We start from the raw sequence: 24,923 nt of genomic DNA, 5'->3' as shown, positions 1-24,923 counted from the left end.
TGTGAAGTTCACCAGCTGGAACGATACTGCGAAAATGTGAAACATATGCGCTTATCTCAGCCTTGAAAACGCTGCCCGGGTGTCGTTTGAGAATCTTGAGGCCTAATGGTTGACCTTTCCGGCCTTCCGAGGTCAGTTCCTAAATAAGTGCACAAGCACTGAGCGCCAGGAGAGTGCAAAGCAGGCTCCTATCTCGCGTATCCACCTTCCGAACGAGGGCGTCGCTGTGCATGTTGAGGACGTGATGCGTATACCTGACATCGCGCAGACGCTGCGAAGTGGGACACGCTGAGGCACCTGATGCGTGAGTAGAACAGCTGCTTTGCGGTCTCGTCTGGAGTCCGCCGTCGCAGTGTTTCCGGCAGACGCTGCTCTTATGGAGAAAATGCAACAGTAGGCCAGCCAGTACGCCTGGCAAATGACACCAGCGGCACGTTGCATCGGCTCGACTATGACCATGGGGCTAATCTGAACTGTATTCGCGAACTCACCTGTTCCCGTGTTTCGCAAGAAGCTCCCTAAAATTCACAGGCCCCTGCTGTCGGCTTTGTGCATTATCCGTAACTTCATAAGAAAGTTCAACACACATGTACTCATGGTACCAGTTTGCAATCGGTCCATTGGCCCCCATCCAGCCGATTGCATTGCGTCGCTGCCCCATTTTCTGTATATCCCACCGACTGCACTACGATGCATGCTGTTGAACTGGTTACCTGTTGGACGTATTGGCTACAGGCGACAAGGAAAACTGATCTCTAGAGCGATCAAGGCTGACAACCTCTCAGCTGTGGCGAGGCAGGTCATCTATATCGATAGTGCCCTTAAAGCCAACGGGGCCGCCTAGTTTTTTCGCCTAATTCAGTTCAAAGCAGTTATTGCTTGGGTGGCTCGAGGGCCGCAAAGAGTAAGGAGTAGGAAAGTATGAGATTAACCATCACCTGCTATTACCGCCTCGCACTCGAGGCTTCTGGTGTGCACCACCTTCGCCGGAAGTCGCGACCGCCTAATTAAGCCATGTTGATATTTGCCTTCTGCCACAGCACGGTGGTGGTCCTCGAGCCGTCGTCAGGAAAACTAGATCTGGCGATGTTTGGAGGCCGCCGAAAAGCCTCTACCACCACTTAAACCATCGCCCTGTTCGAAAAGCCTCGACGGCTACCGATGAATCACCAAACTTCTGCCGTTGCTCCCAATGCATCGTCAGCAGGCTCTGGCAAAGAGCGCGGGTCTCCTTGGACATTCACGCTCTAGTCTGCACACAGGCGATCAGCGTGTTATTAAAAGCAATAATAGCTACGTTGGCGAGGCCAAAATAGTACAGGTATCCACAGAGAAAGTGTGACAGATACTGTGACCTTCTTTTCCTGTAAAGCAATTAATATAGCGAAAGCATTAGTAGGCTATGTGAAAAAAAAAAACAATTACTGATGACGGTAATGAATAATAATACAGTAATATTGTTAGAGTTAAATAAAGAATAAAATAAATACAAGAATAGCACATAAAATAATGCAAACATGTATATTTAAAAGACGAAATAAAAGTAAATTAAATGTACAAATTAGAAAGACGTCGGAGCAGCGCCTATAATTTCGCATTCTCTCAATGCAGTTTCTACAGTGGCCCCTAATATCTTTCGATACAGGTGTTGATTACTGCAACTTTAGCGGACGACTAACGACACTGAACAAAGTGATGACACCGTGGAAAGGGCCCTACTACGCACGACTGAAAGTCACGTTGCATACCTCTGCATGCTACGGCCCGTATTACGGTGCCTGCCTTTTCATTCGTCATCCCTTTTCTCGTTCTCCTCTAATGCTATCGCGATGTTATCCTTGATGTGGACTTTCTTCGAGAGTAAGATGCCATGATATACCTACCAAATCGCTTGGTAACGTTCTCCCTCGAAAATGTTGCAGAAAAGCCTTATCCATCATGAAGCCTAATCAAAATAGTTCTCGACCAGCACTGGGAGTTGCCGATAATAACGCGAATGTGCCAGCATCCTGACTAGTTACCTGTCTCCCGGGAAGCCACATCGGAGAGTGAGTTGTCGAGCCTAATGTCTCAATATTACTCGCCCTAGGGCATAGCCTCCTTTATAAAGGAGGCTATGCCTAGGGCTGCGAGGTCTTCGTTTCCTTCATGAGAGTCGGACAGAGGTGCTTATCACAATTTCAGCACTAAGCGCCTTCATCTACTCCGTGGCGCAGCTAGAATTTATGTGGACCTTATTTAGTAAGATGCAGCATGCTGTGTTTGCGGAGAAACCACGCCTAAAGCTGAAAAGAGTACATTCAACGACGTGTGCATAAATCAAACCTTGCGCACCTGAAAAGACGAAACTGCAGGGCCTTTTGCTTGACTTGGGTGCGCGCAGAGTTTTTAAGTACAGCCTTTGTCAAAAGGGGATTTGCTTCTGAGCCACTTCATGCGGCTTGTAATGCATTTCCAGTGTTTCGAATCTCTTGATGGTAAGAATTTTCGTTCTACCCTCTCCAATGGGAAGCACCTCCACTAATGCTAAATTAGCGCCACTTCACGACTCACAAGAAGACCCCCCGGACTCTACACTTTTTACAAAGGCTGTACGATGAACATCAGTCTTCTACATCGGATTATGACGCATGTTTGCGCCCGACCCATTCATAAGCAACCCTATCGTGCGTCTCCTCGCGAACGGTTATCCAAAAGCAATTCAGGGATACTCACAGACGACGTCATCCAACCGTCAAGCAGTCAAATGTTGTCTCATTTAGTCCTTGCGAAGTTCGACAAAGTAACCAATTCACCATTAAAACATTCGATTGGGCCGCCGGCTCGGCGGCGGTTGCTTCACGCTAAGGTTTCCTTCTGCTCTTTCGTTCCAACGCTGCTCTCTGCACTATCTTTGTCCCAGACGGCAGTTCCGACCGAAAGTTGAAGGTCCCTCCAGGCTGCGATCTCATCGGTGGTGGTATAATTTTAATATCCAACAGATACAGGATAGGCGTCAACCTATCCATCTACACGACGGCCTAGAGCCCTAGGACTCGGGCGGCGTGTTCGGCCAATCGGATTACACATAGCCGAGTCTCAGGGTGTGAGCTCAACAAAAATCTACCGTTTTTGTCTATTCATTTATTATTTCATTTCTGGACACGTCCCTATCATATGTACCAGATCCGCCTTATCGTGACATAGTTGGCACCTATCTGAGAATTGATCCGGGTATCACTGACTTAGGGTAGCTGGGTTCGGAAAAGTACTTAATTTGTAAGCGCCTCCAAATGATTTTTTTCGATCTTCTTTAGTGTCCTGTCTGCCGGTGGGTATTCTACCCTGTTTCAGGACTGGGGCTATCTATTTTAGGCATTATGGGGCTAGCTAGTCCTCCATCCCCCCCATGCTGTGTGGCACCTTTCGTATCCGTAATCCGTATCCCAGTTTCGTAATGTAGTCGTGATCAGCAGCTTAGTTACGTATGGCGTGTAAGACGTCAACGGGAATTTGAAAACTGATTTCGCTCAGAGCACAATAATTTTTGCAACATAATAAAGGCCTATAAAATTTTGTGTACGCTCAATTTTTATCCATGCCATCATTTTCAAAAGACATTAGCTTTGGTTGTTTAGCAGCACGTAGAAAAAAAGATTAACAAATGCCATTCGGTGGGAATGACATTAAATTTTACATGTGGCAGGGGTATTGCTCTGTAGACATAATCTCACTCACAGCGAGGAGGATTTAGGATCGGTATCAGAAAAAAAAAAGGGGGGGGGGAAGGGGGGGGGGGAATAGTAACGATCGGTCGCCCTCATATATGCCGGCCACTTGCATAGGATTTGCGAGTGGATAAATGGCTTAAATAAGTCTAGGGAATCGATGCTACGTACGGCAATAATTTAACTGCATTCAGGATCATTCGCTCGTTCTGCATATGCCTTCATTGCACATACATTCCAAGTAGTTTTTTTTTTTTTTTTTTAATTGCATTTGGGTGAATCCTAGCTGTCTCTGTCCGATCACATCGAGGACGACTCACCGACATCAAATGTTTCACATGGTGCCGTACCGTTAGGGGCCCTAGAAATATTGCTAGTCTGTCGTCCGCCGGCCGCGGCGGGGGCTGCCGCTGAATGATCGCCTCGGTGGCGCTGCGGTGAACCGGAGTGCGCCACTACTGCCGGAGCAGACGACGCGCGCGCCCGTGCGCTTCGAAATGCATTCGCTGCATGCTCATTGTCAGGTGCCTTGTACATGCGATGCCGCTCTTTAGTCTTTGATTTCAGTTTAGTCGTAATATTGAATTCGCAGCCGAGTTGTTGGCATAACCACTGATGCGACTTTTTTTGTTTTCGTGAGCGAAGTTTTGCGCGCATGCCCCTGAGCCCGATGTAGAAACGAAGCTGCTTTTTATACCCTATTATCCTGCTGAAGCTACCGCCGTGCCGTATTGTAATGAAGGCTTCTGAGGATTTTGTGCAAACAATTGCGCTTGCATGGAGAACTATACTAGACGCACAGTCTAGGCTCCAAGGACCATGTGTGCGAGCAACAGAGCGCTATCGCCGGCGTTTTCATTCACGCTATAGATTCATCTTAACTTCTTCGGACGTTTAGCTAAGTTATAACACGTAGAACTAGAAACTTTCGGATGCATGCACAGTTAAAGCACGCAAGATGGGAACCCGAGCCCTTCAAATCGCACCGCGCTTCAGGCAAACTGCTGATAGGCATTCTTTGGTACTTAGGAAGCCTAGTAGCCACTCATCACAATATGCCATCACTTTTGTTGACTTCCGTTTTGCAACCTCTAAAACATATTTTAACAGCCAGCTGTTAGTTGAGAGGAAGGGCACTAACACTTCTTTCAAACTCTGTCCTTGAAGGTGTTCATTTTCATTTTTCATTTCACCGAGAGCTTTTACCAGCTTTGCCACCTTGTCCTTCGTACGACAAACTGCTCGAGACATAGAAGTCTGTTTCTCAACTTTTTCTTCTTCTTGACAGGGTGTTCTGAGTTAACTTTCGCAAGTATTTGCAGGCTATATGCATGTTGCATCAGAAATAATGGTACAGGTCGTCGCAAATTAAGTAACGCCCATTTTAGGAGGGAAAGGTCTTGGTAATAGCTAGCTTCAATCCGCTGCCAGGACACAAGCTGAGTTTCGCAATGTCCTGAAGAAGATTAATTACCTCTTCTGTCGACTTAACAGCTATCTCCTTGACTTTGTTTCCTCGAATGCACACAGCAGCATTCATGGCAGCTTCACCAGTATCACTGCGATGGAACTGAACTCGCCGATTTGCGTAGATTGCCTCCAGAGATTCGTCCTCGCTTGAGTGGCACTATGCGAATGTTAATTGTTCAACATCAAAAAGATCGACATTTGTCCCCAGTGGCGGTGGCATGCAGCTTTCTGCATTCCTGGAGCAGGCTCACGTCACACGATCCACCACCGCTGTATTCTTCAACTGGCTCCACTGATGCTTCAGGATCAGTGCGCTTTTTTTCTTTCTCTGCAGGTCTCACTGCTGACTGTTTTTGCTCGTACAAGTTGCGCTCCTTTCTCTTGAGAGGCAGGAAACAGCGTTGAGATGGCATCCTTCGTGAGTTGCGTAACATCCCGTGGAATCTCAATTACCTTTACCTGTCTTAAAACTTCGCTCAATAAAGCAGGGTTTGAAGTGTCGCTCACAAACGTCGACACTAGCTTAATTATTTCGTGTTACAGTAATGTGAGGGCAACCCCGATCCGGATCATCCGATATTTATATATACCAATATTTATATCAACGTCCAGGATTTCCTGTCTGCAACTCACAAAATAATGAGGAAGATATTCACCACTTGTGGGTTTGCTCGCCACTGAAGCCGACAATATCGGTACCGGCAGTGGGCCTTTCACCGAGCAACCCATCTTCGTTCATTGCTTGCACGCAAGGGCCTTATCATCGTTCTCTCTTGAATTTTATTAGAACACAGCCAGTCTATTTTCTTTCATTTATTACGCCTTTTAATTTTCGTTTTGCATATTCCTTTATGCCCTAGCTGAGACAATAAACAATGTTATTGCCTTTGCAGCCGCGCTTGATGTTGCGCTCCCACTCTTGCCTCTTCCCTGCGTCTTTCGGTGTCCTGAAGAGAGAACATGTCACCTTGCACGAGCGCTACCCGGTCTTGCACCCGGGCAAGAAACACGTGCTATCACGCTTACCCCGTTTTCTGGACATGACGCGATCACATATCCATAAAAAAGGCACACTTGCACACATGCTAGCTAATTTGCGCGCATTCCGGCTCGCGAGCGAAAAAAAAGTGCACGTGGTGCACGAGCCTTGTCACGGCACCAACGGATCAGCGCGGCGCAGATTCGAGAGCACGGCACAACCACGGTGGGCACAACCGCCACAGCACCACGTACACAACGCGACCACGCTCCGAATGCGTACAGCGCCCCCTGCGCTTTCATCCGGGAAGCGGCCAACCGGTTCCACGGCCGGTCTCGAGGGAGAGCGCGTTAAAGAGCGCGCGCTCTCTCCCTCGAGACCGGCCGTGCCGGTTCCATAGAGAACCCCGCTCGGACGGCAGACTAGCAAATACTTCTAGGGACTCTAGTACCGTGACAGCGATTGACGTTCGCACACCTCGGCAGAACTGCAGCGGGTGCGTGCGGCGCAGCTACACACCTGTGTCGTCATCATCTGGCGTCACGCAAGGCACTGCTCTCCGGTCCACGCACAGAAGTTTCAATTTGATTCAAGTTTCCTGCTTATTTAAAATTATTGCTTGCGTATTGTGAAAAAAAGTGTAATCGCGTACTGTGATGACCAAGCCTTCAGCAATACAAATCGATCATTACTTCAGTACAGCCGAAAAATCACCACAGTTTCCCTTTAAATACGAAGTCATCGCCAACGGCACGACCACACTCCAGCGGCGCCGGGCGCGCCTAGAAATTGTGCATGCTGTGCGCTTGAAGCCAGCATTGTTAACGCGCGCTACGGGCCCTAGTTGTTTTAATTTCTGTTTTTTGTTTACTTTTCTCTATTTCTTCTGTAAGCGTGGATGCGATGCCTCTTTAAGGGGGAGCAATGCCGCAAATCATCCACATATTTGTTCCTTTTCGACGGCTGTCGGTATATACTGTACTCTATTCATACTCATTGTCCCGAGACGAAGCTTTATCATTTTCTTTCTCGCGCACGATGCGCCGAGATATATCCCAAAAGATTCCAGGCACTGACACGACCTTTTCCGGTCTGAAATGATAGATAGGCTTTCGCTCCCATATCTCTCCCGCCCACTGTGTGCTCCCGCCTTTTTCACAAAATGTGGCGCCCTCTGGGAGTGGTTGAAAATTCGTCTGCTACTGGTTGAAAATGTCCTTGAGAGACGCAGCCGCCAGCGACATGGCAACGAGTGTTCTTGACAGCTGCCGACATCTGTCGTATACACCTGTCACGAATATTAACTGCACATGGCCTCCAAGATTAGCTCCGGCTGCGCCGATCGCTGGAGCCATGATCTGTGCATTCGCAGCTGAGTTTGGTGGTTTGTTTTCAACCAGGGGAGAGTCGCGCATGCGCAGGGCGGCCTTGGGAAAACGGTGATTCGGAACATGACATTATCCGGTCCAAGAGCAAAGATGCTAAAGCCATTCTTAGGATCGATCTAAAGAAGGTATTTGATATCTCGCACCACGGAGTCATGGACGGCCTTTCGGCATTGAATGTAGGGAAAAAACGTGCAACGATGTCAAGAACTTCTTGAGTGAACGTAGTGACCGTTTTAATCGACACGACAGTACATCCTCACCCTTCCCTCTGGGCAGTAGAGGCGAATCGAATATTGCACCAATCTCCAACCCCGCGAACTGCATAGCTGATTTCGACTCCGACGCACACTCGCGTTCCCAGCAACAAATCCGTCCATGCCCTGGCAAAGCCCCTTTATTGTTGCAGCGGGTCGGGTAGACCGAGGATAGTTTAGGAAACGGCTGCCAGGACCCCGAGCTAACCGCCGTCCAGCTGTCCTGGGACGCTGCCGGCCTGCGTCTTAGTGGGGGCCCCCCACATCCATCCCAAACGACGGAGGGCCGGAGCTCCTTCATATGCTGGTGTAAATAAGTTCTACCCTCTCTCTCCAGGCACTCGCGTGTTTCTACAATAGTAGTAGTCGTTAGTAATCGCCTAGCGAGTACGCTTGCTGCTATCGCCGACGCAGAGTTCCCAAGTTCTTTTGAGGACGCAATTAAGTTAGCCTTATAAAGAATTAAGTGTTACTACTCCTGTCTGCTCCTTGGTGCCCACGGCAAATGCAACAGGGCTATTTTCATTTTGTCGGGAAAGATACCGTTCAACCATGCAGTTACAGATGTGTCAATGGCATAGATAAAATACACGAAGCAGCTTTTATTCCATCATAGCCGGCTGCTGAAATGTTACGCAGACAAAATAGAATTGAATTTCGCGAGGGAGGTAGGCGAAAGAAAAGTTGTGTCGGTAATATGCACACTGATATATAGTTCTAAATTATCTGGATATGTTATACTTCACTGTATAATCCACCCAACTGCAACTCCAATTAATGTAATCCACTGTTAATCCTCTACGCGTGATGCCACGCGGCATGACGTCACGTCCTGACCTCTTGAAGCGGTGGTCTTGGATGGACGGCAGTTACGCGGCAACCCGGGGTGTGCTCCGTAAAACGGCTCAATATTTAAAGCCGGAACACTGTGCATCTGCATAGACTCTACTTTAACAAAGTGACAAAGATGTATATCCACTGCCACATAGATTGCTTGCACTGACTTCGGCACGCCTAGTGCTTCCCTTCGGTCGACCTCATAAGTTAAGGCGAACCATAAAAAAACTGCATTCATCACTCTGGACCAGCACTAAAAATCTCACATCCTCTTTTTCAGACTTAGCTGCTAATGATGGACATGGTGCCCACAGGTCTGAAGCAGACATGTCTTATCTGAACAATATTTTTCAACGATGTTCACGGAACGTCTTTATCCCCTGAGAACGGTCTTCGAAGCCTATCGGATCATTCCCTCCCTGAAACCACATAAGTGGCACTTAGGTTTCACAGATCTGGAGTTTCTCTGGCATGTCACGAGTGTTGACAGAATAAGAGCCGACCCCGAGAAACGTGCTGCATTTCGTCCCTGCAGAAAAAAACGCAGGCAGACAGCTCATGGGCCCCTGCCCACACTAACAGTGCTTAATCAAAAGGTTTGCTCCACTCGCCAGGGCTCTAACGTTTTTAACTCTGGATGACGCATTTTCCTTAGGCAGTGAACAGCAGATGGCTTTCGACGTGTTAGGCGCTGTCAAGATCTTATCACTCCCAGTAATTCAACATCTCGATGACAGTGCTGACACAGAGGTGCCTACACAAACATGGGTGCGAGCAATGTCATTACATTTCAGCCATAATCAAACTGTTCATCGTCAAGACGGTATAGGCAAAGCAATCGCCTACTCTAGCCACGCATTTTCAAGCGAAAGAACCAGAATATTTCATAATAGTATGGGAAGACGTCGCTGTATAGCATGCAGACCAGTTCGTGTCATTACCCCTTCATCATTGCCCCTTGTGCTGCAAAGGTCCCTTGCAGCGCTTAGCTCATTGGGAATTATGACTGAAAGAATTAGAATTTCGTAGTTCGCTACGGTCAGACTAGAAACGCAGTGACACTGATGGCTTCTCGAGCATTCGCAAGGTACCAAAGACGACGATAAATTCTTTGGAGCAGTTACTCCGTACCTCCTCAGACCTCGTTTTAAGAAAGCGTGACCCCTCCAGACGTTCGAGCTTCTTTCAGGCACCATCCCTGAAGAAGTCAAGGAGACCGGTATCAATTGCTATCGCTTTGGCATACAAGATACGATTTACATTCTTAGTGATTCACAAACCGCCATTCTAAGTTGTGTCAGGATTCATTCCCCTGCCTAACGCCTGCTGCGAATGCCCATCACCCACCTTCCCCGACATAAGCTTAGCTCATCTGGGTACAGGACGTCCACAGCAACACTTTTCAACAGTCTGAAATGTCATAAGGTTTATTTCAACTTTCTACAGAAACAAACCAATTACATGCTGTCGCCATTGAAGTGCCTGACATGGACCCAAACGAGCACCAGCACAAGTCATATCTACAAGTGCCACATGGCTACAGTGCGTGGCACCACCAAAACGGTCAGCTCCTCATATGCAATCAGCCTTGCTTTACACAGTTTATGGACATTTGCAAAGGCATGAGGTGGACAAACGCGCAAGCACGCAAGTGTGCTTCAGGCCTTCCGATATAGCAGTACCCCCTACTCGTGTGTGCTCCAGTTAATGCGATTAGGTGTACCTTGTCCACTACCAGCTTCACCGAGATCTGAAGCGAAATATGCACAGAGAGCCACTGTCATGAACTTAACGTGCTTCCAAAAGTATCATCAAAGACCAGGTGAGTGGTGTTGTAGCTCTATCAGTGCAGTTTGCCTGGGGTTACCAACGAAGTTGAATTTGGATCCCTTTCGAGAACCTTCTTCACTGACAGCTGATCATCAGTAGTAGTTACATATACAGTCAGCGAGGTTTCACCTTTTGTGAACTTGGTTCACAGATTTCATTGGTAACAGAGACAAAGAAGCAGCTGCCTACCAGTCAGATGTGTAGACTACTTGTGACAAGCCACCAGCACAGAATTCCCACACAAGAATCGAGATTGAGCACACTTTGCTGTGATCGTTAGTTTGCAGCAAATGTACATGACAGCAGCAGCTTTCTCGTTTTCCGGTGCCAATGTTCAAAGAGTGCGACAGTACTTCCACTTGTTGCAGTGTTCAATACTGGTTCAAATAAATCACATCGGGGTATGAACTAAATATCAGGCTACTGGCAAGACAAAGAGGTAAGGCAAGATTGTACCGCAAACTGCATAACAAGAACTGGTGATGCTAGGTTATAAATTTATTGGACACCTTTTGTGCTCATGTGTTCTCAAGGTGATTACCTGAACAGGTTGTGTTTTCAAATCAAGTCTGCACTGTTTCTTCCCCACGGCAGTCTTGCAGAGACTGCCGTGATACTTAACACAAAGACACCTGGGACAGACAGTAGTGAAAAAATGAATGTACTTGCACCTTCTGCCAGTGAATGTACTGTGAATTAAGAAAATATCTTTTTTTTCTCCAATAACAGATCGAAAAATCACCACTTGCATTAATAACGAATAATATGTCTTCTCGGTAACACCATTTTCTTAGTGTTACACACTAGCAAAAGCAATACTTTCATTACAACCGCAGTCATGCTACATTCGGGTAAACACGGCAAGTCAGGCCACTAAGGCTCTCTGAAAGTTGCATATCCCACCTGTCAGGCTCAATCCTCAGGCCACCTTCAACACTTAAGCAACCCAGCTCTCCCATCACCTTTGAGATAACTGTATAGACTGGAAGTGGATGGATAAACACCCTCACTTTCTTTTTTTTTTTTTTGTTCAAGCCACATTCCCCAAAATAACCCCTACCAAGATCAAGTGGCATCAAAACAACAAATTTTCAAGAGAACTCTTCATTTCCCCGATATTGTCAACCAGCCTAAAAGGCGTATATATATGTACATTTGGAACAGCGTACAGCAGCAGCAGCTGCTGACTCTCACTCCGAGCAAAACTGAGGTGAACTAGAAGGGGACAAAGGTAAACAAAACAAAATACATCCCTGCAGTCTATCAACACACGAGAACATAGAAGAAAGATGTGCAGACGATGTTGCATTCGCAATGTCCTTGGTGACAGAAGCAGTCGGTGCTTGGCAAATGTGCGTTCTCCAAGGAGCACGTCTTTAGCTTCCCTTGATCCGCAAAGAGCCGCTGCCATTCTTCACTGCTGTTGCTATCGGCGTGCACGATACCTTTACCTACTGGAGTAACAAATGGGACAAATGATGCCAGCAATTAGTATTCACTCTACACGGCACCAACGCGACATGCGCGTTTGCACTGATCTAACAAGTCAACAGAGACTATAATACTCGAGCTACGTCAACTCGGTTGAGATCTGCTGTTGTTACAAAGACAGATTGAAAGACTGTCATGAGATAAGAGATGTTTTCCTTTGAACAAGAAAAGGAGGTGGAAAGATGAAAGACGAGACAGATGCTCGAGCCTTCCCTTTTGTTATCCCCATTCTTCCCATTTCTCGTCCTGTTTAAACCCTAATCAGCAAACCTATTATCTCTTTCAACAAGTAATTTTCCAAAGCTTTTACATCTAGAGTCAGAAGAATTACCATACCAAGAGGCACAGCCAAAGCTTATTAATTCAAACTTTCAATAATTCAAAATTTCCTAATAATACAAACTGTACAGACTGATGCAGCCTTGCCCAATTAGAAGTCTTTAGAAAAAGCCATTAATTCAAATGCCACTAACTTCTGCTACGGATAAATTATGTGCCACCATGAACAAGTAAGGCTATGGCATCAGAAGGATGGAAAGCAATTGTCACAACAGCCCTGTTCAAACCTGAACTGCGGTCTGCAGATTCAAACGCAAACTTCCGATGTTCGCGCAGTGGCAGGCGCAGCAAAAACGGATAGCTGCACAGCCCCGTATTTGAGAATAGAGTGGGCGTGGGAACAGCACTGCAACGCGGCTAAACAATCCGCTCTTGTTCTTCGTTCAGGTTACGGCATGGATTCACTTCTACAACACCAAGTTTCCTCGTCACTACGATGACGCATGACAGCCGCATCTTTGTGATCACCCCTCTATCATACCTTGGACCTGTCAACATCATCTGTGGTGTATATCAGGAGCTGACGGAACCTCGTTGCCCGTAATGGGTGTGGGAAACGCACTCCCTCATTTTTATGCTCTGTACCACGTATGCTACAGCATGCATTGCAGGGTTAACGTAAAAGCACATATTCTTGGGCTCAAGGGTACACTGTGGAACACAAAGGCTAAGCACAACTAAGTGGGACACAGTTCGCTTTCACCAAAAAAAAAGAAAACAATTGCGGGGGTTTAAGCATGGCTGGAACCTAGTGATAGAGCGAAAGCTGTAAGCGCTACAATATGTGCTAGGAAATGACGCCGGAGATGAGGGCTGCAAAGCAGATATTCCATGCAAAGGAGCGAGCGCCGAGATTGGAATATAAAGCCGCTCTAGGGTGAATGTGCGGGATCGCGTAACTACCGAGATGTGCACTGGCATGACATTTCCTTAGCTCTGCGCATGAACACAAAGGCTCTGGCAGATGTCGACGACCAGGCAAAGCTATTGCACGAGATTATGGCAAATGGCAATGAGAAGGCGAACCCCAGCCACGGTAAGAACACTAAGTCAGATGGCCAGCTACGACTACACACACATAGACGGCTCTCAGGGAGGATGACATGGTCCTCCAGAGCAACTATACACTCAGCGACGCGACATGACCGCGTGATCGTGACGGGTAGTGCGCTCAGATGGGTGGGACAAGTAGAGGTTGCCAAGATTGTTTCGCGGCTGCAAGTTAAAGGCCCGAGGTTGGGCAGAATCGACGGACCTCTGCCAACAGTACTTTCCAGTGAAAGTGACTGTAGAAGCGGAATCTGCAAGTGCTGAACGGCGCATAGGCTAATGAACCCCAGAGAGGTCTCTACGGGCACCACTGCAACACCCGAATCCAGCGCAGTCGTTGCGAAAACAGGAGAAATGCCGCGCACGTGACATCATGCAAATAGCGACATTGTAGTACCCACAGCCAGCGAAATTGCTAAGGATCGTCAAATGCTGCACATGTGAGGCCACGTGCACAGCTACTCCATAGGCATCGCTACAACACCCTCGAGGGAGGAAGGCCAGAGTGGATATAAGGGAAGGCAGTCCTTTTTGCAATGTTACAGTGCGGAAGGTAGGCGCAGTTGCTGAATGTCAATCGCAAGGGCACGAGAGGTCTCGTGTGAAGATTATCCGGCACGTGTCGATGCACAAGTCAGCAATGTTCCTTTACGCGAAGCCTGTGCTGAGCATGTTCAGACGGGCCGAGCCCGCCAAATGGCTTTATTTACGACACCGGCACTTCGGGCGCACACACGGGCAACATCATTAGCATTCAGGCGGCGAAGGTGACGTTTAGAGGGCGCGCCCCGTGGCTGCGCCGGCGTAAAAAGGTTCTTGGAGCAGCTCACATTTGAGCTCAAACGAATAACTCACGCACGGGAGGGCGAGGAGATACCAGTGCACTCTGACCTCTCCCGCCACCGTCTGGGATTTGCCAGACTCAAGCACGCCGGTTCGACTCTGGCCGGAGATGAGCGAAAATGAATGAGCCATGCCTGTTGCCCTGGCTGACAATCCCCGGGGCCCCACAATTCTAGTCTTCGAACTTCGCGCCTTCACCCTGGCCGCGGCCATCTAATCTAATCACCACAAGTGGAACACAACATAGCAACATGCCAAATGGTCAGTGATGGTGACATGGCTGCACAGTTTTTACCGAGCGACTCCCCAACTCAATTTTGCCAGCCAATTATGTAATATCAAGCACAAATACATATGTCGAGAAAATAAACAATTAAACCTGCATTAACCAAAGTTTGAGGTAGTGATCTGCAACATTTTTTTCAGCATGTTAGCCAGTTGGGAACAAAGAAGTGGCAAAACTGCAGCAGCACACTCACTCCTCAAGTCAGGCTTGTTCATTTCTGTCAACAAGCACCGCCGCGGCCATTGCTGTTACTTTCTGTTGGCTCGGTAATGATGATGATGATAGCAACGATTTTTTTTTTTGTTTGGGGAAGTGGTTTTTTTCCTAGCCTGTCAGCAACTACGCACACACTTGACGTTTTTTGACGACACCACTGCCAGAGCAACGAACCCTTCTTTTTCTTTTCGCTGCCACGCTGACCACATTATCTCGCCATCCGCCTCATGCACGCCGATTTCGCCCGTGATTTGCGTGTGTCCAGTGCTTCTTTTTTTTTTGCTTGTCGGAATCATGCCGCCTCCTGTCAAAAAGCGGAAGTTTCCGATGCTCGCCGAAGACATTGACAAACCTGTACTATATCAGTGGTTCCTCGACAAGAGGAGGTGATTGACTTCGCTTGCATTCTGGGCCGCGACAACTTTAAGGGGAGCACCGGATGGCTAAGCAGTTAAAGCGCGGCACTGCATCGTCGCCAAGGTGTTGCCAGGGGATTCTGAGAGCGTCGACGCTGAAGCAGCATAGTCTTGGATGCAGGAAAGTTATAAAAGCATATGGACGTACATTATAAGAGCGAGTTGGCGGACTAGTTGGTTTTGCACAGTGAAGAAACAGCGTAAAGAACTGGATACAGTGGCACGGGGAAGCTTCCTCGTGTCACACTCTCCCGTCCCTTGCGCTGTTCCTTCATCACCGTAGGAATACGAGCCCTCCGAAATTTAAAATGCGGATGAAATTGGCTTTTTTTACGAAATGTTGCCATCGAAAAAGGTCAACCTGAAGGGACAAAAATGCCATGGAGGCAAGCCGAGCAAAAAGCGGGTGACAATACTTTTTTGCTCAAACATGGTGAATCCGACAAGTATCTCCTCCTCGCGATCTACCGGAGCAAGACGCCACTGTGCTTTAAAGGAAACCGGAGGCTTTCGGTCGAGTACACTGTTAACCAGAAAGCTTGGATGACGCGCGCAATATTCTCGAGCTGGTTGGTTCCCTGCAGATATGCAAAAGCAGGGAAAATCTGTCTGCCTTTTTTTTTTCTTTAATAACTGCAGTGCCCACCACGTCGAAGTTATCTGACGAGCGTCCGCTTGATTTTTTTTTCTTCCGAACTGCAAGTCCATTATCCAATGACTTTACCAAGGGGTTAGTGTCAAATCTGCGTACCGTGGGAGACTCAGCCGGTGGATGTTTCTAAATATCGAAATGAAGCGACTGACGGAAATTGATCTTTTTTATGGCGCTGGAGACGCTTGCCACGGCGTGGACTGTTACTTCGGCCACCCTTGTCCAGAACTGCTTCAGGCATAACGGTTTCGCGGCTGGTCAGCACGCCTTGGCAGAAATAGAAGCGAGTGTTCCTGCAAGCGGTGACGATCTGCAGCTACTAACTGAGGCATGGCACGCACTTCGCAGTGTTAATGCAATGGTGCCAGACGCTGTTCAACTGCCCGACTTTTTGCGTGCAGATGCCGACTTGATCATGCACAAAGAATTCAGCGACGGCGCTATTTTCGACAGTGTGCTTAAACGAAATGAGACCAACGACGAATATGGCGAAAACAAAGCACGAGGAAAGCGAGTAAGCTCGCGTGATGTGCTTGATGCTTATGATGTTATCCGCACTTTCCTCGGCAACCACGACGACGGCGAAGCTATGCACAGCTTATCTAACTGTAAAGCCAGAGTCGTAAAGCTCTTGCATAGCAGTGTGAACTGCAGAACAAAATAAGCGACTTTTTTCATTAAATTTTCATTCTGGAAAGTAATGTGTGTGCTTACTTGTCCATTGTGAAATTCTTGCGAGAATGAAAAAGTTTTCCTTCCCCGGCGGTTTCGTTATAGCGGGGTTCGACTGTACATTGGCTACTACAAAATTCTTAAGGGGAGACGCTACTCGGAAACCAATTTTCTTTAATATTGATGTCACATAAATGAAAATTGCACCATTTATAGAGATTGATCTCCTCTTTCCAAATCTGTTTTTATTTCTGAGATAACTTCAAGCTTTCATGTTCTAAGTACCATGAACAGTTGAAAAACTGTGCATTTTACAAACCTACTGGACATGCCAGTGAGCATGAGAAAGCAGTATAAGTTGCTTTTTCTTGTTCCTTATACTTCACTAAATGCAAATAAGCAAGGAAATGGTGATCCTGCAGCATGCACCATTTTACTGGAATTTTTATCTCATGCTTCCCTTTTCAGAAGCTAGTGCATAAATCTATTTGAACTTTTCATACTTACAAACTTCACCAATTGTAATAAAACCTAGATAACTGCATTCTACAGATCCTAAATATTATGCATGCCAAATTTGGTCTTGATCCGAGTACGACAAATGCATAAAATGTTGCATGCAATAACCATGTTTCACTCAAAATAAGAAGTTGAGAAAAATGCAAATGAAAGTTGTAAATGCTCTTTACTACGGTTCTAGTTGGACTATGTGCATGAAAATTGGAGGCAATACAGGCCAGGGCATCCTCCTACAGTGTACAGCTTCAGAATTCCCCTGCACCATATGTTCGTCCCTCAGAGCTTTTGTTAGTAGCATCCGCGAGACAAGCCTTCTTAGCTAGACTGCGGCGACGAGCCCTTGCCTCAGCTGTCTGCTTTCTGGACATTCTTGAAATTCTGAATGTATCAGAATTCTTGCTCAGAGTGACAAGTTCTCTTGAGGGAAGGACACCCAGTTCTTCCAGCACATTCTCAAAGGCCTTGTGTCCCTTATTAAACCACAAGACCGCAAGTGATGTTGCCATCTCGACAACTGTGCGTGAGGCGAACCTCGTCTTGGGGCACAACAGCCAAATCTTGCTGTTGAGCGATTCAGCTGCGTTTTGCGTTTTCCCCTTCACACAGCGAGAGAGCAGCTGTTCATTTGTGAGCCTCTTATATACGGGCAGCATTGCCTTGCCCTGGCTGTTGGTGAGAATGGGGGTGTGTGCTGGGGCTGCCTGGCCCAATGCCTCTGCCCTCTTGAATTTACACCATGAGCCCTCTCCATCTGGACAAAATTTGTGGCTTTTGGCTGCATCTGTTGAGCAAGAATGGAAGAAGGATGCCCAAATTGCACAATACATGCCACGCACGCTTCCTCTATTACCAGTGATGGCGACCTGAAAGTATGTCTGCAGCTTGTGGATGACTGCATCTGTAAGCTTGTGACCTCTTGGCATGCTGAGCTTTCGTAGTGCAGTCCCAAGCCGCTTGGCGACATGGTTTGTGCAATCCTCTTTTGTTATGGGCACACCACTGTACACACTTGGTGCTGACACAGCTGTAAAGGCCTTGCTATCTCCGTCACTTAGAAAGGTTGTAAATTTCAGTGGTGTACTGTAGGACTGTGTCCTCTTCCATATCCTCAGAGCAGCAGTCGTCTCCATGGCATGTGCTGAGCAGTCCACATTTTTTTCACAAACTGGCATGTGGAAAGCTTGCCATATTTCCTCCTCCCGTTTGTCTGCAAATTCCGTGTGGGTACTGCAGCTCTGGCAGTAATTAGACAAAACTTCGAAGTCCAGGCAAAGCCCTGTCTCTAGCGAAATGGCAGTGCCTACGCCATTGTGACTTTTGTGTCCCCTTTTTTGCCAAGTGCCATCAAACATTACAGCTAGACTGGCGGATCCAACTTCCTCAGCTGTCACTTTGCGAACGAACTCCAGGTTCTCGACCACCGCCTTCGTAGCCGCGAGGTGCACCTTTTTCGTGATGGCGTTGAACGATTTGTGATGCATTGGTTTAGGTAAGCCAAGAATTGAGCAAAATCGGACGAGTTGGTTGTGTCCCGCTCCAACAGCGCGCGCTGCAACCACGGCCTTAACATTGACGGCGAAGCTCTCTCTAGCGCTGGCAGATGGACGCGCTTCACCGTTGACGTCGCTCGCCGGAGTCGCTCGTCGCGATGAATACGTCGATGAAACAGTCGATGTGGGGCATGCTTCATTTCCGCAGTGCAACTCCAGAAATGAAGCGAGTCCTTTTCGCTTTGCCGGCAACTCTTTGATCGAAAGTTCGCACCGTCCGCACTCCGGGCATGCCGCGCCGCTCACAAGGACGTTCACGGCGCCGATCTCGATGATAAAAGCAGTCGCCGACTCATCACCATCCCTACCTTCATTTTCGAAGACCCCGATCTTTCTCTCAGACGCACTGATGAAGCTGTCTACGCTTTCGATGAAGTTGGAACATCCAGCCGTCACAGAAACGTAAGCGTCCCCTCCGCCGAGGTTAGGCCTAGGTGCCGCGGGCATCTCCGTCACACGCCGTTTTACTTTGCGGCGGGTTCCCTTGTATTTATGCTTCGTCCAAAACTTTTGACGTTGAACGCCACGCTCCTTCTTAGCATCCATATCAGCAACAAGCAGAAATATTTGCAGCGGCTTTCGGAACACGTAGTGCGAGGTGCGCGTCTCAGACACAGCAGACGAAGTGCGGCCGCTTCGCGAACTGGGAGCCAATGGCGTAGCTACGATCGAACCACGTGACGTGCAAGCACGCGGTTTTGGCGGTTAGGAATGCTGTTTTTATTATTATTTCTTTGCTGCATGCGCAGCGGCAAAGCCTGCTTTGGGGAGAAAACGCGTAGGCCTAGCGCCGCACGAAATTCCTACGCCGTACAACTTCGCAATTTGACGCCTCGCGCGCTTGAAAATGGGTCAAATTTGCACATTTTCGAGCCACCGCAGGTACTTTAACCGCCGTTTTCGATAATTTCCGGATCATTTGTGGCTCTGATTTTTTTATATATGAAAGAGGAAGGTTGAAATTTACTAAAGCAGTCAAAAACACAGAAGTGACATTTTTACTGAAAATCGCCGTTTTTCGACCCGCGTCTCCCCTTAAGTCCACCCGCAAGCTTTTCGTGCAGCAAAACCTTTTGGTTGCCGATTACGTTCACTGATGGATAAGTGGACACTGCATAAATGAAAACTCAAATAGTAAGGTTACTGCCTTCTATGCTGCTCATGCTGTTAGTTTACTGAGCCTTTGATAGTATGTGTTATACTAGATACACAACAAAGTGATGTGCTTTAGCGAACATACCACTTGCATGCTAAGAGTGAAAAGCAAAATAGTTCTAAGCATGCTGAAATGTCGCACAATTACAGCCCTGTTCAAAGCATACATCGCAAGTCATCAAGAAATGCACGAAGTCAAAAAGCAAAAAACGCATCAAATTGCAATAAATATCCTAGATAAGCAAGTGCGCTACAGCCCGCATGACCTAATGGGAGTTTTGAGCACTCAAAACTAAACTTTTTGTTGTTCACAACGGTCATGCAAGGCGACTCTCCAGGGTCTTTTTCCCCCAGAAAGCTTGGCTACACCAGTGAGCGCACACAGCTGAGACACCTTGCTTACCGCGGCTGCTGTCCTGGACCCATGGGTGGCATCATGCCAGGTGGCGCACCGCCAGAAACTGCTGCACTTGGTCCCAGCAAAATCTGGACGGCAAGAGAGAGACACAAAGAGGACAACGTGGCTGAGTATACACAAGAGCACACACTAAAAGCAAGCTGGTGACGCGAAACGCAGAACTCGTCATGTGGACAAAGACGAAAAATGAGCCAACCACATCATATATTGTGCGCCATGGTTACAGTGAATCGGCCGCAGCCGCTTTAAAAACCGACGACAACAAGAAGCTGAGCCATGGAAAGTACAGAAAGCAGAATCTGGCACTGCTTTACCTCGTCATGGATGAGAGCGCTGTAATCGTGGCACATTCGGGCGCATGGAGCACGCTGTCACGTGACATTTTTTTTTTTAATTCATGGGCTCTCTCCTTTGTTTGCCGGATAGAAAGGGCTACGCTAAGGCTAGCTCATCAGAAACACCCAGATCGGACTATTCCTATGGCGCTCGATAACCTTCCTATTCAAGGCCACTTCTAAAACATAATCAGTTTATGTCGGCTAATTACCACAATAGGCAGAACAAAAAAACAAATACAGTAAATTATTGTCACTTCCACCTCCTTGTGTCCTTCGTGCGCACTACAGCAGCCACAGCAATAACCTTCCTATTCAAGGCCACTTTTAAAACATAATCAGTTTATGTCGGCTAATTACCAAAATAGGCAGAACAAAAAAACAAATACAGTAAATTATTGTCACTTCCACCTTCTTGTGTCCTTCATGCGCACTACAGCAGCCACAGCAATGATCAGAAGTTATTAATAACTGGTTCACAGGAAGGGAAAGGCACAGTATCTGTCACACTTGTTTCTGTGGAAACCTGAACCAGGCTGTAAGGGAAGGGATGAAGGTGGGAGTGAAAGTGGAAAGAGAAAGAGGAGCCTTAGTGACGGGCTATGGAGTAATTTCAACAACCCGGAGATCTCTAATGTGTGCTGACATCACACAGCATACGGAAGCCTCTTCGTTTCGCCTCCATTAAAACGCAGCCGCTGGCGGTGATCAGAAGTTTCCCATTTCCAAAATAAAATTAGTTGTGGTTTAACTTTGGCTAATCCTAGTTGAATTGCGATAGCAACGGCGGAAGCTTCTTGTGCCTGCTACATCATTCCCCTATCATGCCCTATAAGTGTAAGGTGCTACATTATTGGTGACACTTAAGCTCGTCCTTTAAAAGTATGACACGAGAGCGTAAGCTACCAGCCCACATATAAATAACAAGTGTTCAATGCTGCTGAACCGAATGTGGAGCGAAAGCATTAGCTGCTGGTGACCGAGCGTTCTTCTTCCTATTCTCCTTCATGCTGTTCCAGGTCAAACGTGGCCCTTCCTGGGACAACGCAACGGGCCGAAACCTGGTGCAGTATTGCTATTGCAATAATAGCTTAGTTGAATAGTTTGTTTCACAAGTCCCTAACTTCGCGCCACCCAACTGCTGAAATCGGCAATTCACGACTTTTCGGACGTTGCTTGGCATGTAAAATTGTTCTTTCATCTTTATTTCAGGATGGCATCACGCCGTTTTAGTGTTTACACATATATTATACCTTACATGCATTAGCCTGCTACTACTGCATCGCACTGCAAAAAGGGTAGCAGAGGCCTTTACAATTTTGGAACACTTCCTGAGGGTTCCCGACAACGTTCACAAAGCAAACCATTTGACGGAGCCAGAAAAAGCCCGTGTGTTTCATTTCAAATGCAGACAAACATTATAAAGGCATTCATTAGATAGAACTGCTGCGACACAAGCGGGCATTCAGGGCCATTAGATAATTCGATCGTTTGGTTTATTTTAACATATTTTTCTGGTCCTTCGAAGGCCGAATTAACAAGACTTTACTGTACTAGCCTGTATTCTACCCAACTCCGAACAACACTGACTTCAATTAGGAAGACTGCTTTGCTTTTTAAATCTTTGTCCACCATAGCTGGTTAGTGCAAACTTTCACAAGAATGGGAGGTCTCAAGTCTACAAAATTGAGGACACTAGAAACTGCACTGGAAACTGTGGTGCCTGCACTTGTAAAGATGCTCACTGTGTGCACAAAGCTGACAATCTCAGTAGCAAAGACATTTTTCTTTGGAGTGTCACGTACAATATCAACGAAGTAGCTACAAGAGAAACTGCGTCCGCCACTTGTTTCTCGCTCCCCCATAAGAGGTCAAATAAAAATTTCTTGTGACACGAGACCCCCACCTGTCGCTGCTGTTGCCGGTTCAGCTCGTCCATCTGTAGCCGCTCCAGCTCAAAGATGACCGGCGCAAACAGGATGACCGACGAGGAGAAGACCACCCACATGGCCGAGCGGCCAAAGCCATAGAGGCCTCGGACCGAGCCCCACGAAAAGTGGAGCAGGTCGTACACCCCCTGGCGCACCTTGGGGTGGAACATCTCTGTGAGGCCCCACAGCCGCTCGGACAGCGTCTCGTCCAGGTCCTGTCAGCCAGAAGAGAAGGAAGGAGTGAAAAAGGGGGTTACCGCTTCCTTTTGTCTCAAAGCTATGCCTAGACTGTAGCTGCAACTCAGCACAGGGAGATATGGCCCGATCACAGAAATATTTCTGTCACCTGTCCAGTCCCTCCAGTGTTGTCTCACTGACACACATGCACACAACAAATGCACCTACATCCATTCACGCAAGAATGCTTAAATATGGATGCAGAATGAGTATATTACGAGCGAGAGTGTTTACCTATGGATAAGAGGCATGCCATAGAGGAGGACTCCCAAGGTTTACTTACAGCACCTGAGAACTAAGTTATATACACTGTAACCTCGGCGTATCAGTGTTGGTGAACATAACTTTCTTTCACTGAAACCCATGGCTCTCTCCATGGAAGCAAACTGTCACAGGTGAAGGAGCAAGGAAAGGTAGAAATTGGGACACATTCATGGCATTTCAAACCAGAATGTAACGGGTTTGGTTCGGTTTATGTAGTTTAATGCTCCAGAGTGACTCAGGCTACGAGTAACACTGGGCATATTGTGTTTCTTCTTTTTTAACTCGACATACTGTTCTTTTTCTTTCTTTTCTTTTTGCAGTGTGACTACTTTAAGAGCAAGGTATGGTGGTACCCACAGAATGGCAATACTGTTCTTTTTCTTCCTTTTCTTTTTGCAGTGTGACTACTTTAGAGCAAGGTATGGTGGTACACACAAAATGGCAATGTAAAATCTTTTCCATTATAAACCTGAGAACACCGAGATTAGATAAATGCACCCAGCAGATTAAATAGTTGAAATCGTTTACAACATTTTACTAACTACAGGTAGACTATGAGATATGAGAAAGGCTGTGCTTGAGAGTTATGGATTAGCATGCAACAAAATTTCAACACAAGTGCACACTCGTCATTTCACCATCACTAACCGTTACTGAACCAGACCTGGAACACCACCTCAACCAAATCACCACAGCTGGCCACGGGTAAGTGGTTCAAAATCAGGCATGAAATAAGCTCTATTCAAATTATATATTGAATGTACGTATATATTGCAAGGTCCTAGTTTTAAATAAAACATGTGAAAACCTCAGCTTCATGCAGCCCACACAATTACCTTACGCTCAACTTTCCAAGGCTGAACACAAGCCATATGCAGGTATAAAAAGAGACGTCTGCACTGACACTCACACAGGACTACCCATAGCAATAAATGTTGAAGCCACTCTACAAAGCAGCCCAGCTTTATAAGTCCCATTTGGAAAACTTGCACGAACCAGACACTTAGTAATGTAGAAATTTGGGCTCGTTGGTTCAGTTTTAAACATCGTTGTAACGCATTAAACAACAGGTACAGAGAACACTGCAAATGCCAGGTGGTCTCCGTTTACAAGATGTACGAACGTTGGTGCAATGCTCCTTCTGCATGCAAGCTTGTACTGCATCTCCGTCGCAGTGCTCTAACGCTGGGGTTACTAATTCAGTTCCGTGGTTTCATTAATTCGCTTACCCCACCCCTTTCGTATGACAGAACGTCTTTTCGTTTCACACCAGTTCACACATTCATGATCAGCTAGTGGGCGCGGACACAGTCACGCAGCGACTACGAATGACGGCCGGTTGAATGCAAGCCAATAATGCCTGCACTGTTTAAAAATTACCGGCCGTCACGGTGACATGTACAACTGCTCTTCGCGAAAAATTCAGGAGCAGAATTAGGCATATGTCCTGTAATTTACCAAAACAGGAGTAAACTTTTGGCAAGTGGGTTATTTATCGCGGGCGCAGAATGTAGAAGCGGCGCGCCACCAAACGATCCCAACTTACGAAGTCATCATCGACACTCGGTCCGCCCTCGGTCGCGCTGCTCGTCGACGGCACGGCGACATCCAGGTCTCTCTTGGACATTTTGGGCGAAGTTTCGCGGCTCTCCGGCAAACTCGTGGCCTCTATCCCGCTGTCCCCTTCGTCCGCTGGCATGCCCTCCGACGACCCGGTCCGGCGAACGCACTGCGCTCTCGATGGGGGTCAAAGTTCGAGGACTGGTGAAGGTCGTAAAATGGGCCAGCTACGACCTAAAGTCCACAGGTCGAGCAACGGTCCGGACCTCTCGAACGGTGTTAGGACTACGCACACCACCGCTAGCACGCGTTTCTCGCTCGGCCCTTGGAAGCTGCAGCACGCACGCGGGCCGAAAGGAAAAAGATGAAAGCCAAGCCAAGCCAAGACTAGTCGAAGCCAAGTGGACGAAAACGAAACCACAAACTCGTCTGCAACTTGCCCAGTAAATTGCAAATTAATAAAATTTGGAATTATTCATACACAAATAAAAGTGCGCTTCAATTAGTAACATAAAAGCCTTTGA

At 47.3% G+C, this 24,923-nt stretch overlaps 2 protein-coding genes across 3 annotated transcripts; both read right to left on the bottom strand.

Moving 5' to 3' along the window:
* Positions 1 to 11,475: 11,475 nt before the first annotated feature.
* mge (translocase of outer mitochondrial membrane 22 homolog mge) lies at positions 11,476 to 24,766 on the bottom strand. 2 transcript variants are annotated; one of them, XM_084604236.1, is made up of 4 exons: positions 24,386 to 24,766; positions 22,314 to 22,553; positions 20,058 to 20,140; positions 11,476 to 11,916 (listed from the first exon to the last, which is right to left on the bottom strand). In XM_084604236.1, exons 1-4 carry the CDS (start codon positions 24,536 to 24,538, stop codon positions 11,913 to 11,915), a joined length of 480 nt encoding a protein of 159 aa, XP_084460362.1. In that variant the 5' UTR covers positions 24,539 to 24,766; the 3' UTR covers positions 11,476 to 11,912. The 2 variants fall into 2 exon arrangements, with proteins under 2 accessions (XP_084460362.1, XP_084460361.1); XM_084604235.1 differs by having other exon boundaries at positions 11,476 to 11,919; positions 24,386 to 24,763.
* Positions 16,566 to 19,531, bottom strand: LOC146189405 (uncharacterized). The gene has a single exon (XM_084604233.1). The coding sequence runs from the start codon at positions 19,043 to 19,045 to the stop codon at positions 17,195 to 17,197; it is 1,851 nt and encodes a 616-aa protein (XP_084460359.1). The 5' UTR covers positions 19,046 to 19,531; the 3' UTR covers positions 16,566 to 17,194.
* Positions 24,767 to 24,923: the final 157 nt, after the last annotated feature.

Source organism: Amblyomma maculatum, chromosome 5 (assembly GCF_055883805.1).
Source record: "Amblyomma maculatum isolate TAMU_Amacu chromosome 5, ASM5588380v1, whole genome shotgun sequence".
Taxonomy (NCBI): Eukaryota; Metazoa; Arthropoda; class Arachnida; order Ixodida; family Ixodidae; genus Amblyomma; species Amblyomma maculatum.
The sequence above is the reverse complement of the archived record's forward strand: the minus strand, read 5'-3'. Positions and strand labels throughout refer to the sequence as shown.

Excerpts from the sequence above, each read along its gene's own strand:
- mge (XM_084604235.1), bottom strand. The coding sequence starts at position 24,538 with ATGCCAGCGGACGAAGGGGACAGCGGGATAGAGGCCACGAGTTTGCCG. Across the intron at positions 22,554-24,385 it reads CGAGTGTCGATGATGACTTC|GACCTGGACGAGACGCTGTC; the intron begins GTAAGTTGGGAT and ends TCTGGCTGACAG. Across the intron at positions 20,141-22,313 it reads ACCGGCAACAGCAGCGACAG|ATTTTGCTGGGACCAAGTGC; the intron begins GTGGGGGTCTCG and ends CTTGCCGTCCAG.
- LOC146189405 (XM_084604233.1), bottom strand. The coding sequence starts at position 19,045 with ATGGATGCTAAGAAGGAGCGTGGCGTTCAACGTCAAAAGTTTTGGACG.